The following is a 16,494-nucleotide window of genomic DNA, read 5'->3' on the forward strand; positions in this document are numbered from 1 at the left end:
ATGTGTATAGAACAGAGTTATGTCCCTTGCCACGTGTTAAAAGAACAAAATATGGAGTAGATTAACAAAAACGAAAATAAAACCAGTATACATTACAATAATTTAATTAGGAAAATCAGTCTTTTGTAGTTGTGAACAGCTCATCTTCCTCCATCTCTCCTACACATTAATCCAGTCTAATACTAGTTAAACAGGAGTTATAATGGAGGTTTCTATATTATATTTATCATTATGTTGCATAGGGAGAAATGATATGCAAATGATACAGTGTAATTTTCTTTCTTTTTTTATCACTTGGGTTACCACTTATCAAGGTCCGGGGAGCCACTTGAGGATAAGTATTAAAGAAATTTTCAGTTTGATGATGAACGCCATCATATATACCAATAAAATCAAAGTCAATATTAATTGACTTGGGAGTCATCACTTATCAAGACCTGAAGGCCACTTGAGGATAAGGGTTAATGAATATAAGGTGGGACTTTAGTTATAGTTAATGGCGTAAATTGGGTAGAATTTGATTATTTATGGGGATGGCTTAGCAAGAACTTGTTTAACTTGGATTTGAAGGCTACTATGTTGTAGTCAACCGGGATGCAGGCCAGCAGAACAGTGTTCCACAGATGGGCAATTTCAGGAAAGAAGCTTTGTTTATAGAATCTGTGTTTAGATCTAGGCACAGACAGAGTGGGGAAATCATGTAGTGGTTGTAGCTAGTCGAGTGTTTTTTTTTTTGTTTTTTTTGTGAAAGTTTGACAAGGAGGGACCATAGACTGGAGTTCAGTCGAGTACTTGCCATGAAAGAACGATATCAACATACAGCTCTACAATCTCCTTCTTTAGGAGGAGAGAGAGGTTGATAAATTCATTTCCGGGCTCCCTCACTTGAGAATGCTGACAGGTCTGACAAAGCTACTTTTGCTCCTGATCCTAATTTTTTGAAGGAGCTAGACTTTTTACTTTTAAAAATATTTTCGTGCCACATCCTGACAGTGGAGAGTTGAGCGAATTACCTTCACTTAATAATAACTTAGCTAGTGTGTGAATGATATCATTAAGTCCCATTTTTAGTTTGTCCCCCCTCCATTTGTTTCCCCACTTCCCAATCTTAGTTTTTGTAATTCCCCCATTAGGTGACAGATTGCATGATTTGCCAGAGATGTGAGTCAACTTTTGAAATTTTCGTAATGGGTGTGGTGTAATAAAGCGATTTGGGCTGGCATCACCTTTACAACTGGCAAATTGGTGTATCTACCACAAATTAGTACTGGTGGTCTTTTTACTAACACCATTTTTTCATCTCTTGTAGATAAAATTTTTATTTCACTAACGCCCCATTGCATATTGTCCAAAATATGGGATTGAAATATGTTAGCCATGGTATGATTTCTTATGGTGCACAAAGCAGAATGTATAGTGATGGTATTTTAGTGAAAGAAGAAGGAGTGTAGAAACTAGCATAGCTAGCATTAGTTCATCATACCTCACCCCCACCCCCTTTAACGCTTTTAGTCTTGTGCCAAATTTTTTAAAAATTGTATTTTTATTGAAAATAAATATTTACACTTCACTTTTAGTGTGATACTATCCACTACTCCCTCTCCCCAAGTGTTAGGAAGTATATTAAAAAAAAAAAAGTAGGATTGTTAATCAAGGTGTGGCAGTTATTGGGACAGAATATTTAGAGTCAGTTTATGAACAGTTTTAGGAGTGGCAATAAATTTTGGGACAGTTTACAACAGACTTAGATTTGTGATGGTTGAGGACAGTTTTCAGTTTGACACAGTTGAAGGCAGGTTGTGTTTTGGAGCAGATCGAGAGGAACTAATGGCAATAGACGATAAAGAGGATTTGACAGACTATGTAGATGTGGACTATTAGCGCTTAGAGGCTTGTTTATCCCCCCGATGATGTCACACACGCACACGGATCCCAACTGAATTTGGTTTCTAGGTTTTCTTTTGAATTGTTTCATTTTTTTGTTATACTTGTGAACCGGCGCTTGCTCCTCAGCAATTGCCAATGTGAGAGACTACAACATAGTCAGAACAGAAGATGAAAGTGGAGAAGACCTCGGAAACAGCATTGGGATAGTGTTTGCTGTTGAGCGTGTAGCAGGAGGTGGTGGTGGTGGTGGGCGGACACATCTGATGCTAGAAAGACCATTACAACTTTTGAGTGAAACCTTTACATTTAGTGGCAATGATTGCAGAGCATTAAAAATGACTTGTCATAAACAACCAACAGCGTTCAGCTACAAAGACTATTCATAAAATCAAAATTCAAATTATAGCAAATATCTATTGATATGGATATGCTCTTTGAAAGGAAAAACATGAGAAATTGCCATTGCTATAGATTGTGGTATAATCGTCAAAGTTTCAGAATTTTTTAAACGAGGATTTGGATTCTCCAGACTACTGTTTCAGCTTTAATATTATTCTCACAACGTTTCAGCTAATGTAACTTCTGGCCTTCTTCAGGTGTATCTTGTAGAACTCGGGAATCTTTCTGCCGTAAGTAATTTTTTTTTTTGTAATTGTATTCTTAGTCTTAGGATTGAACTTTCAAACTCCAAAAGAGTGTTATTTAAAACTGAATTTTACTTAATATTTTATCCGTTATGCCATGGATTATTGCAAATTACTTCAGACTTTTACCTGATTATTGTTGAGAGAAGAGCATGCTACCTCCATAGATTAAATAAAGGATTCCGTTCAAAATTCTATACAGATTCCAGAGTCTGACCAGATACACCTAAAAAAGGTTCGCAGTTATATCGGACAAAACGTTGTGAGAATAACACTCAAGATGAGAACAGTAGCCTGAAGAATCCAAATGACACTAATGGTTATTTTTAAACAAAGCAATTACAGGGTGATCTCCCCCTTGCTCGTCTCTCAGTTTACTTTCTCCATCACTATCAGAAATTAAAAAAAAACGACTGTTGTATCATTGGTCTGTGCAGCATGATGGGTCTGTTGCTTTCATATTGTCATTTACTTCCTAGCTAATATCCATCGGTGGTCCTGATTCCGGTTCTGAGGGTGGCATAGTCTATACTATTACAGATGATGATGTAAATTGTTTTTCTTAATTAGATTACATTTCAAAACAACCTGTATATACCGAACTGATAACTAAAAGGGAAGGATTTAATCTTTCTCCTGGTCCAATGTATTAGACACCTTTTAAAATGTTTGTCAATAATAAATTTAACGCAAGTGGCACTCTTATATTTATTAGACACTTATTCAATTCTTGGCATAATCACATTGACACACCGGTTCCCACTAGATTCCCAATGTTAAGCAACGTTGAACTTGGTTAATACGAAATGGGTGATGATTTGGGACTTCTAGGTGCTGTATGTGCTCCCCACTTATCTCGGCATTGTTTCCAGTCGTCCTAAACTTCTTGCCACTGGGCCCAAACAGTGCCGATTAAGGAGAGGTGTGGTTAGAGATTGCGCAACTCTTGTCTCACAATTATACGTGCAGCTGCCCCTACAGGGGCTATCCTTTGTCTTTCGGGAGTAAACAGAGGTATCGAATTGAATTAGATGTTGAATGATTTGAATTAAGACTAAGTGTCAGGATATCACGCCATTAACAGAAAACTCAGAGTGAGATGTAGCAATGAAGAGTGAAAAAGAAATATATATACTGTATATACTTGTGTATAAGTTGATCCTTTTTTTTTTTTTTTACTTTTTTTTTTTGTTCTTTTTATTTCTCTTCTTGGTGAGAAGATTCAGAGTGAGTAAAAAAGAAAAGAAAAAAAAAACAAACAAATAAAAAGTGAAAAAAGATTCACACACGCGCACACATGTGGGTATATTGGTATATTGTGTACAGACAGCTATTTTCCAATATCACAGCTTGGGTTGGATAAACATAGATTTTCAAACTGAGATTTGAAACCTAAATGCTAGTAGTCAACAATCTCACCCGTAAGTCAAAGGAATTATGTTTCAATATTTGTTTACATTGCTGGTTCTCTAGTGAACTCCATGCTAATTTATGATATAATCCTTTTTACCTCTTTATCTTTGGGTTACATAAGCATATCAGTGGACAGCTGAGAAATTAGACAAATAACACTGAAGGAGGTTCATGATTGACTAGTCGTCTCATTCAACCATCTCATTATCGACATACATGGGCCAGGAAAGTAGTTAGTCCATAAAGAATTTAGCTTAACTCGATCAAGGTGAACATCATTGCAATGACAACAGATCTAATTACAAAAAGCAATCTCTCTCTGTCTATCATTCACATTATATATATATATATATATAAAAGGCTGTCAACTTTAATGAAAATGCATCAATCCAACTTCCTGTTTGTTGAATAGTGCCTGTAAACTGAAAACCTGCTGAAAATGGCATTCAGAGGTAATTAATTTCCTTCTATTTATGTGTTAATTGCTGGTGGCCTGAAGGAAAGATGCTAATCTTCTAAGCTAAGGGGTGGATTTGTTGGGTTCGAATCTCCCAACCAGCAGTAATTATCACTTCCAACACTGATGATTGCATAATCATGAAACACTAGTATCTGTAGATATGAAAATTTTTAATAATATATTTCTTATCTACACTCATTTCAGAATTATTTTCATTTCTAGGAATGAGAGGGTTATTTATGTATTAAACAGATATAAACAAATAAATCATCAGCAGAAATAAATTTTGACATGATGCAGTTCAACAGCCTTATAGATAAGTTGCTACTAGATTCAAGCAAGGTAAATTCGATGAGCTGAACTCAATATCTTAAAAATGTTTTTGTAAAACTCACCTTGAACATGAATATATTGTTTTGTTGGTTTGAAATCTTCTTTGTAATAGGTTTCATATTTGTCCGATACTTGTACCACTTCTGGAATAGGGATGACCAAGGCTTCTGCTGTTCCATAGACTTGTTGGGCAGAAAGAGCTCGTTGCAAATGATGCTCCTAAAAGACAAGAAAAAAAAGCTGTGTAAGTATAAACTTGGTAGATAAAATAGACAAGAAAAAAAAAAACCACATCAATATATGACATGAAAAGAAACTAAAAACTTAAACAGATTTCAAGCATTCAAAGAATCATAAAAGCCATCGGGATCAGAAAAAAAACAAAAAAAAACAAAGCTGGCAAACATACAATTGCAAACCGGAAATATATAAGCATTTTATATGAACAAACAAAATTTTATTTTTATTGCCATCATTCTATTTTGAGAGACAATGAATATTCTGTACAAGGGTAGCTGCGCATGTAATTGTGATGCAAGGGTTGCACAATCCCCCAACCACACCTCTTCTGAATCAACACTGCGTGAAGAATCCAAGATGATCAGAAGCAATGCTGAGATAAGCAGAGGTGATATACAGAGCCCAAATGGTCACCCATTTAGTACTGACCAAGCACAACCGAGCTTAACTTTAATGATTTAACTAAAACTGGTGTGTCAATGTGATTATGCCGTATTCAAGAAATAATAATGTATAAGTAAATAAATAAAAATTTCTGTTAATAATGGATCAGAGACGCTGCTGTACTAAGAATGAACCTCAAAGAGAAATTAAATTCAAGAGGTAAAACTTAATCGACTAATTGTTTTATAATCTGCATTCTAATGACTATATCTGCTGTAAAGATGGGAAATTAATGTTGATGGGACGACCGGAAGTTTAGCCTCACAGTAAAACGTAATGACTTAAAAAAGTAAAAACTACCAAAGAAATCAAAATGTGTTTGTGCATAGTTTTTTTTTTTTTTTTGAAGAACAATGGGAACAAAAATAATTAAAGGAATTTTTTTTAATCTATACAAACAAAATAGAGTAAACGGAAAGAATCCACCTGACTGCTAATCTGTAAACAATAGATGAAAATCAGAAGTCTTGGACAAAAAAAAATAAAAAAAATGGTGGTGGTCATGTTGAAAATGTATGAAGATGATGTGGGAAAGAGAAGTTAAATTTTGTTAAACACCAGTTAAGGAATCTGTGTGATGCGATAGTGAAATTTAAAAGATTGTGTGATTATTTCCAATTTTTTTTTTCTATAGGAAGAACAAAAATATTCAACTGTTCTTTAATAGTAATAATTAAAAAAATATATTATTAAAAATAGAATTTACTATTAGTAGCTATATTTGCTGCTGATAACAACGATGGTGTCTACCTAAAAATATTCCAAGTCGAATAAAATATTTTCTGAAAAGAATTAAATGTTATTGTTCTTAATCATATAGATAAACGGTAAAGAAAAGAAAATGGCTATTCAGAATAAAATATCGATTTTGTAGAAGAGAACAACATATCAATGACAAAGGTAAAAATCAAACAGACTTCACGGTATTAAATAGCTTATGCATATTACATTACATTAATAATTTAAAATATGTTAAGAATTATTTTTCATAGTTCTGAATTTTTTTGAGATGATTCATAATCTGTATTATTCGGATTACTGTTCTCATCATATTATTCACACAACATTTCGGTCGATGCAACTTTCAACCTTCTTCAGGTGTACCTTGTTGAACTCTGAAATTTTTCTGCTAAACTCGGGAATCTGCTTGAAATTTTGAACGGAACACTTTATTTAATCCATGAGGGTAACATGTTCTCATTCCATCAACCATGACTGGGTGGAAGCCCTAAGTAATTTTGAGTGTTGCCGACGCTAAAGATTGAAGAGTTTTATCAAGTACTTTATCCATGAACCGAAACCTTGTGTGAATAAGGAGAACAGTAGTCTAAATAATCCAAAAAATATTCTTTTTCTATCAAAAAAATTACAGATTTTACAAAATTTACAATTTCTTTGAATGCTAGCCATGAGTTTCTTTTAGATATAATTTTTTTTTAATAGAGGTAAAAAATTAAATTGCAAATTAATGAAATGGTTCTCTCATCTATTGTGCTTTGCAAGTAGCCTGTCTCTCTCCCTCTTGTGTACATAGAAATACTACAAACAAATACACAGTGCATTGTGTTGTTGATAGATGTAAATTAAGATAACTAACAAATCTGATGGATTAGCACCTAGGGAAGTTTGCGGCCCAATCTGGTTGGTCTGCTTAGCTAACGTTTGACATAGCATTTGAAACAGGCAGATTGTCCATTCTGATGTTTCAGGTTTGTCATGCACAAACATAAAAATCACTCATACTTTTTAAAATTCATCAACATTTTACATAAAAAAACAAAACAACAAAACTTTCTATAAAGATAATTAATATATATCATTTTATGTGTCCACACATAATATAAGAAGATATGATATTATGTATCGCTTTTCAGTATATACTTCAACAGTGCTTAATACCTAAGTAGAGCTAGGCCGTAAGTTATGAAAAAATATATAACCTTAATTGCGCTATATATATATATATATATATATATATATATATATATATATATATATATATATATATATATTACAATAGACAAATGTGAATATGGTTAAGCTTAAATATGGAAAAGTAAAGGACTAGTTGTTAAAACTGGAAAAGAAAAAGACAAGATATTCTAGTAAAAAATATAATAAATTTATAACTTAAAATATTGCAGCATTAAGAATTGATTATATAATGTTATAAATTGAATTAAAAAAATTCTTAATGCTGCAATATTTTAAGTTATAAATTTATTATATTACCTTTCATGCTCGCAGTTTACTATTGTAATCCATGATTTTTCCAGCCTTCTAGTAAATTCACTTGTTCTTTGTTTAATTTCAGTTTTATTTTTTTGCCCTCATAAACATAACATACACATATGTAATAACAATGTACGGCACTCATCTGCTTTCAATAACCCCCTCCCAATTATCTCCCTTTCATTCTCTCTGTTTCACTTGTTACTTCTCTTTTCATGAGTGCGGTGAATTGGTAGCAACAGTAGTCGCTGAAGTGACGTAGTTGCTATGGAAACCAGCCATAAAAAACGTTGCTCACCTCCTTACATTTTTTTTATGATTTTGAACACCAGTAAATTCATCATAACTTTTCTTTTACTGAACGAAAATTGAAATTTCTTTTTTCACAATATAGCTGAGAAGGTGAGCTAAAAATTATAATTGTTTGAAACTTGGTAAAAAAATGAGTGAGCAGTGAAGCTTTAAAGCAGTTCTAAATGACTAAAACTGCCACTTAACCATATATTCAAACACGGTAGTGTTTGAATGATATATATATATATATATATATATATATATATATATATATATATATATATATATATATATATATATATTGGAATGCGCTATTTGAGTCTAAAAATCTTGGAAGTTGATGGTTGGTGAATTGATAAAATAAAGTGTGGTAAATAAGGGTTATAGTAAGATATTGGCTTGTGTCCAGAAATGGTTGAGTCCCTAGTCAAAGATGTAGCCAAGAGGAGAAATGAATGTGAGTAAACTTGTATATAATCATCAAAGAAAGTGTACGAGAGAGAGAGAGAGAGAGAGAGAGAGAGAGAGAGAGAGAGAGAGAGAGAGAGCGAGCGAGTGAGCGTGTGTGGGGGGAGCATCCATTAATGTCAGTTTTAAATGTTCTTTCATAATAAATATTTCAGTTTTTAACATAAGAAATAATTCATAAAAATGTGTGAAAGAGAAAAAAAAAAAAAGGAAAAGGGCAAAGGAAGGAGAAAAAATAAACAAGAAAAATAAAAGGAAAAAAAAAGAAAGAATTTTTCAACATTTTGCAGCTTCAGAAAAAAATATTTATAAATAATAAAAATATATGAAAAAAATATAATTGCAATGATAAATGTTTACCATTAATTCCTGCAAAAATAATAACATTGTGAATATTTCATATTGAAAGGTTTCCATCATCTTTTCCCCTTAAACATCATGAAAAACACTTCTCATTGAATGCATACTTGTAAAGGGGGGGGGGTCTAATCTAACATATGGAGTTATCCAGTCGAATTTTCAAAGTTAGACTCAAATAACATTTAAGCTCATAAATCAAACTGTGCTTCTGACTAAGCAATTTCCATTTGTTATTGTTAAACCATGTTATTGGTAATATAATAAATATATGTTGGTACAAGTTACCTAAAAAAATTACTCAGTCAAATCCAGACTACTATTAATCTTTTAATAGTCACCTAAATATAAAAATCGACACGAGGGATAAATTATTCAATATAGAATATGACTTATTATGAATTGCCTTCCTTACCACTAAAATTTGTATTTCTTTTTCTGTAGAAAAGTTGTAAAAATGTGCACACAAATAAAAATAAAAAAAATAAAAATAGCTTCACTGCATCCCGGGTAACACCAGATAGATACATCTAAGTAAAGAAAAAAATTGCTTTATCAGAAAGCAATGTTAAAAAAAAAAAGAAAAAGAAAAAAGATTCATTTTACACTATAATTTTCCGTCCGAATTTAAGTTAAAATTTTCACCATTAAAAAAAAAAAATTGATTAGTCTTTGATGACATTCCTAATTTTTTCTTTAGTAATTTTCTTGAAATATTCGTGCTGTGTGCCTATAGATTTGATTGAGGTCGTGACCTTAGGAATAATAATGAAAATAATGATTAAAAAACGTCATATCTCATATATATATGTCGTTTTTTATTAAATATAATTTTATATTTGAATGTCAAAGAAAAGTAAAAAAATAAATAAATAGCAAGTGAAGGTATTAACGGTTAGGTTAGGTATTATTTGGCTCTTATTTCATTTTAGTTTTACCCTTATTATAAAATTTTACGAGTCTTTTCATAGGGCTTGAAACGATTTCGGTGATTTACATGTAAAGCACTTATCAGGATACAAAAATTTCAAGATACGAAAGCTAAGTCAAAACCAATTAATTTCGAATCTAGAGGTTCTGCTGTATTATTCCCTTTCTAAAACTTGAAAATATTCAAAATGACAAATTCCAAGAGATTTAAAATTTTTGTAAACTAAATCACAAACACATGAAATAAATAATTTAAAAAAATTAAATAATCGAGTTTTTAACTTAAACTATTACACATTTTAATTATTTGGACAGCTATTTTCATTCACAAACTTTTGGCCAATGTAACATCCAAATTTCTTCACCTGAAATAGATCAAAGGAAGCACTGAAAGTATAACAACCAAGATAAGAATAGTTCCCCAAATAATCCAAATTATAAATCCCGACCTGAAAAATTTCCAAACATAATTTTAGCCATTTATTTTGTGTTCAATGTATATTTTCACAGAAATAATGGATTTCACGGGGAAAAATAATTTTCACAATATTTCAATCTGAAGAGACGGATGAAGAACTGAGCTTTCTGAAATGTATTTAGATCCCGGTGCTAAATTTGAAAATGTTGAAATGTTACATATTATGCACCCTACTTCAGTAACAACCAAGTTAATTAGTGTAAATTTTGACAAATATCACACTGAATGCATGATAAACCAAAACAGAACTGTTGCCAGGGTGAAATGAAAGATGAGTGACAAGACAGGAAGCAACAAGTCAAACGGTAGACAAAAGGGTTGAACGATGATGAGCTAAGAGAAACAAAGGATTTTTAGATGTGTCTTTCAGTGGAAGCCATGCGAATGAGTCATCACCAATAATGTAGGAAACTTTAATCTAAGACGAATGCTACTTTGATGTTTGTCTGTCTGCGTCACTCATTTCATTAAGTTAGAAAGTAAAGTTAAGGGAACAATTAGCTAAGATAAAATTAACCGCTCTCTTCTAAGTGCATTCTCTTTAAATTAAACTGCAAAAACTCGGCAAACGTCTCCTTGTGTTTTTTATATATGAAAAGTTTTGCCTTAAATAGACAAGACGATCAACGGCCACTTATGAAACACAGCAATAAAAGATACATATAAACACCTTGCACATGTTATGCGTAAAGATATTTTATTTTGCTATTGAAAATGTTACAGAAACATGACCTCATTCTAAGATTTGGAATTCTACCCCTCCCCTCTTTAAGAGTCGTATCACTCTCGTTGTAAATTTGATCTTCTATGCTTTTACATTATTCTGGGATGTATTTAAACATCTGTGCCAAATTTGATCAAGATTCAATGAGAGATGGTGATGATTGTTTCAAGACAAACAAATCTAAAATATTGAATGACCATACAATGGACTAGTCTGAATATCAAATGTTTTTGGACAATGAAAAAAATTTGACATCTTGTCGAATTGAACAGCTGATTTCAATGATTTAGACTACACACTTATCTATGTCCCGGTGTTGGCAAAATCGAGAAAACAAACGTAAATTAACCAAGAAAAAAAAAAAAAAAAATTACAAATGTACGGATGTGTGTGGACACCGACCTGTTTATTTGGCTGTAATGTGTGCTTTTTTTTTTTTTTTTTTTTTTTTTTTTTTAAAGAATGTGTGGCTTTGTTTTTGCATTTAGAATTTAACAAAAGATTAAAATGGCTGACTTGTTTATGAATGAACCGAAATACATTATGGTGGACTCTTTAATCTTTCTCACACACACAAAGATGAGTGACTTGTTTTCTTTATTTGATCATGCTGTGTGTGTTGTAAGGATGAGGGAATTTATTTTCCATTTACCATCTAGAACTTGACCACAACCACAAATGTGACCAGAGTTATTTTTTCTCTACTAAAAAACACATTTGTATATAGACTTACATGTTATAAATAAAAGAATTATTGAATTAGAAAACAAGGAAAAGTGAATTTAACAAGATGTGCTTTCATAAAGGAATATTCAAATTAATTAACCACACACTGTCAGTCGTATAGATATGACCACTATATACCACAAAGTTATTTTTCTTCTATTATTAGCCGAATTCAGTATTTTAACGATGTCCAAGAGTCTTTTTACTCTAATTTTAGTTTCACGTTTTTCCTTTTTTTAAATCCCACAATCTGCAATTGTATTCTTTCGCCTATATTGAGAATTAAACCTTCAACTTTCAAAAGAGTGTTACTTAGAATAAAAGGTATTTTTTTTTTTACTTTAACGGCAACTCAGTATTCACCATTAAATTAACGACTTTTAGAGGTTTTTTTGGCATATTGAAAACGAATATCACATTTAAATTTTGGGCAAACAAGTAATTTTTTGGATATTGACCTTTATTATCCAATGTAATCCCTTATGTTTTCACTGGCAGACATGCTTTTTTCCAAAGTGAACAAGTACTAATGCGCATGCATGTTACAAAACACCTCCTCCTCCCCATGTTAAGAATGGCGACCGCCACTGACATTCATTAATATATTGGAAAAAAAATGTCTTAGTATTCAAGAAACTACTTGTTTGCACCAAATTTGAATATGATATTCGTTTTCAGCAGATCCAAACACCTGTAAAAGTCGTCATTTTAAAGGTAGTGTTGTCATTAAAATAAAATTTTACTGAACTGAATTTTACTCAGTATTTTACCTGTTATTCCACAGGTCGTGGCATGAGAATAACACTCAAGATAGGAACAGTAGTCGGAATAATGCAAATCATCAATTCTCATCTAAAACAAGCCAAGCATGCTCCACGAGTGAAAAATTTACTTTCACCATGAACATTTTGAGGTAATTTAAGTCTATTATGGTTCCTGGGGATGTGGGGCGACAACCAGAGTTCTCCCAGAAAATCCACTCTGGCAAAAATTTACTTTCACCATGAACATTTTGAGGTAATTTAAGTCTATTATGGTTCCTGGGGATGTGGGGCGACAACCAGAGTTCTCCCAGAAAATCCACTCTGGCAAAAATTTACTTTCACCATGAACATTTTGAGGTAATTTAAGTCTATTATGGTTCCTGGGGATGTAGGGCGACAACCAGAGTTCTCCCAGAAAATCCACTCTGGCAAAAATTTACTTTCACCATGAACATTTTGAGGTAATTTAAGTCTATTATGGTTCCTGGGGATGTGGGGCGACAACCAGAGTTCTCCCAGAAAATCCACTCTGGCAAAAATTTACTTTCACCATGACTAATGTTTGTATAAATTTTTTTAAAAAATCCAAGGCGTGGTTTTTGAGAAAAGCGCGAGTGAATTACTAGGTCCAATCCCTCCTATGTCGGTGGACCAAAAATGTTAAAACATAATTGAATGTGTAATTATTGAAGTTACGTTTAAAAAGACACACGTGAAGTTATCATATTTATTTATTAATATAAATGTAGTTTACGAGTTCACCACCGACTCAATTAGAAATTATATTTCTATAGAACAATAAACTTGAAACGTCTGCAGAAAATATGCTAATCGATGAAGATGATTAAATTGTTCAGAATATTCATGTATATCTTATCTATAAGAGGTTCTGTTTATCCGTCTGTAATGCTTAAGTTTGAAATGCATGCATATACATTCCCTCCCTTGCATTCATTGTCTTTGGTCAACACACCTCTCCATGCTTCAATATAATAGAAAGAGAGAGAGAGAGGAAAAAAAAAAAAAAATCACATCAGGTTGGCCTAAATAAACATTACTATTTATATAACAAATATTTATAAGGGCATATGAAGCTGCTATTTTTAATTCAATAACTTTTCACTTTTTCATGCTTAAAATTGTTCAAATTGATAAAGATTTTCATTTTCTTATCCGTTTGAACAAATTAAAAGAAAGACTTATCAAAAACTATTTTATTAAAATAGAATTGAAAAAAAAAAAAAAACGGGAGTAAGTACTTGTTTTGCTCTACCATAATCTATATATATAAAAGCAAAAATGTGTGTATGTATGTATGTTCGCTTTTTGTGTATGTCTGTAAAAGGCTTTTTTTCGCTGGACTTTTTGGTCGGCTCATTCCTTCTTAAAACTTTTTATATCACGTCTAAATCATAATATCTATGAGTTACGAACGGGGGTCGCTTGTCTATTTAATTTGCCCGACTTTCACACGCTATTTTTTCCAGATGTTTAGAGCGTCCCGTGTATCTTTCGCGTTTCAGTATAAAACAAGTGAAAACTGGCTCCCAACACACACACACCTACAAACACCGGGCCATACCGGGTACACCCCGCTAGTGCAAAATAAAATGGCCTCTTTATGTTTTAACGTTATTAATACATAAATTTTAATTTGTAAAGTATTTCATTCAGATAAACTTTATGGTGATAATTTTTTTCTCAATTGTGATTGATCATGCCGTATTGGAATATGTAAATTTTTAAGTGTATCGTATGTAGTCTCAGAAAATAGACCTCCCCACCACCAACACCACAAATTGATTTTATAAAATAGATAATTATTGATTTTCAAAATCCTTGTTCATATAGAATTTTCTACCAGCCAACTATCTTCATTCTCAATGGCGTCATTGTCAAGAAAGTTGAGCAGTTCAAGTATCTTGGCTCAAATTTTATAGCTATGGGACAGGATAAGGATGAGATTGCAATCAGTCTTCAAAGTAAATATGGTCTCGACAAGAGATAAAACTCAACAAAATTGAACATATACCAAACGTTGATATACACAATACTGCTATACGGTTGCAAGATCTGGCCCCGACACAAAGAAAATCTTCATACACTTAAGATTTTTGACATGTATTGCCTTTGGCACAATCCTATGTATCGGTTTCTCTGACCAAAACACAAACAACATCATCCATCCAGGATACATCACTGACATCACAGAGATTCTTCTTAAAAGGAGACTTTGTTGGTTTGGTAATGTTCTTCAATGCCTTGGACAAGAATTTATTCAGAAATTGATAGTCGCCTAATTGTGCCAGCAAATCGGAAGAAGCTCAGAGGTGGCCAACTAAAAACTTGGATAGGAACAGGGAGAACAGACGTGGAGCTAGTAGCTGGTACCTGCATTTTGGTGTTCAACACTGGAATCGCGAATAACTGAAGTGTGCTAAGGACTCCGTTGCCAATCAGCAGGAGTGGATTGTGTAGATGCAACATTCAGTGAACTCATTTGGAGCCGGTTTAATGCACCCTGGGTGAATGCCGTTACTGTTACAATTTGTTCATATAAAATTTACAGTGATATATATAGTTTTTTCTTTACACAAACTTGACCAGGGTTATGCTAAATCAGAATAGTCAAGTTTTTCTAAGTGTATCTTGACTAGTTTCTAAGATTAGCTCTGTTGCAATATTTTGGCCATGATAAAAAGGTATGACCACAAATATTTGGGCGAACCAATCAGATGCCAAAACGACTTTATGAAATAAACTGAATCTTGTTGAATACTTTAGTGATATCTTTCCACCCAAATACGAAAAGACCACTATGTTTCCGTTGATCGTGAATGGGTTAATTTTTTGCCCGGAAAATCTTCTCTAACTGGGTTTATGCTGCTATCATTTTTTTTTTTTTTACTGGTTGGAACAACATTTTTCTAGTTCAAGAATGACTTTACATTCAAGAGGTTATGGGCCCAACAATTGCCTTTGACGGATCTGAATCAAAATTTGAATTGAGATGAGATTTCTGAGATATTTAAGAATATAGAAACCACACAGTTATTCAGTCACCACTTGTGAATCCGAACAATCCAGAATTTAACGGAATTGTTTTTTTAAAATTAATACAATGTTTGAAGTTTTGGTGAATCATTGGGTCTTGAGCGAATACTATGCTAGATTGATTATCACGATTAATCATCATATGGTCTTTAGTTAATTCCAATTTTAAAATAGTCTGTAAAAGAGCATGTAGAAATAGTGCTTCCTAAGCAGAATGTGATAATGCGACCAATTCAGTTTCACAAGTAGAAAAGGCTGCAATTTGTAGTTTTTTAGATTTACACTCAAGAAACTCGGAAACACAGAGATGGAAAACATGAATTTCATTTATATAATAGACTAGCAGAGGTGCCTAGCGTTGCCCGGATGTTTGTAGGTGTGTGAAAAAGGGGGGGGGAGTGGTTGTAGGCAGGGAGGCTCGAACCCGTGACGCAAAGGCAGAAAAGAAAGTGAAAGAAAACCTGACATCTTACTGCTACGCTATGACGTCACAGGAAATGTAAAACATTTAAATTTAGCAATGTCAATCAAAAAGTTGACTTGCACAAATAAGTTAAGAATCACGGAGGCGCAGAAATGAACATTGCCTGAAGGCCAGTTAAGCTTTCCGCTGTTTTATTTATTTGTTTTCCCACAATGTTGGGGAAAACCGGCACACCGCTAAAAAGGATAACTCTGGCAGTGTCCAAATGAATAGCAATTGTCTGATATGAAGGGTTTTCCCTACATTGATCAAAGCTAATAGCCTTTCTGGACATCCTTGCAGGAAGGCCGGCTAACCGACTTTGCTTCGATTAGTTTCAATTTATTTATACAAAACAGACAAACACACGACAGAATAGTGAGAATTTTTTAAAAGTTGATCAAAATAAATATAGAAATGACATCCGTTTTCGAATCTGAGATATTATATTCTAAGAAGTATAAGGAAACTTGTAAAAAAATGTAACCTTGTCAAGAACCCCAGCGAAAAAAGCCTTTCGTGAATATACAAAAATGCGTGCAGCCGTTTTGTCTTTTATAAATAACTAGTGGGGGTACCCGGC

The 16,494-nt window shown here is 32.8% G+C and overlaps 1 protein-coding gene across 2 annotated transcripts in view; it reads right to left on the reverse strand.

The window, feature by feature from the left end:
• Window positions 1–16,494, reverse strand: part of LOC145259807 (enhancer of polycomb homolog 1-like) — a 231,540-nt gene that overhangs the window by 44,793 nt on the left and 170,253 nt on the right. For both annotated transcript variants that reach the window (XM_080117598.1, XM_080117599.1), the window contains exon 2: window positions 4,800–4,956. In XM_080117598.1, coding sequence (XP_079973724.1) covers window positions 4,800–4,956 — 157 coding nt within the window. The remainder of the gene's footprint in view (window positions 1–4,799; window positions 4,957–16,494) is intronic.

The sequence above is a fragment of the Euprymna scolopes genome, chromosome 35 (genome assembly GCF_053919585.1).
Source record: "Euprymna scolopes isolate OS-2025 chromosome 35, ASM5391958v1, whole genome shotgun sequence".
NCBI lineage: Eukaryota > Metazoa > Mollusca > Cephalopoda > Sepiida > Sepiolidae > Euprymna > Euprymna scolopes.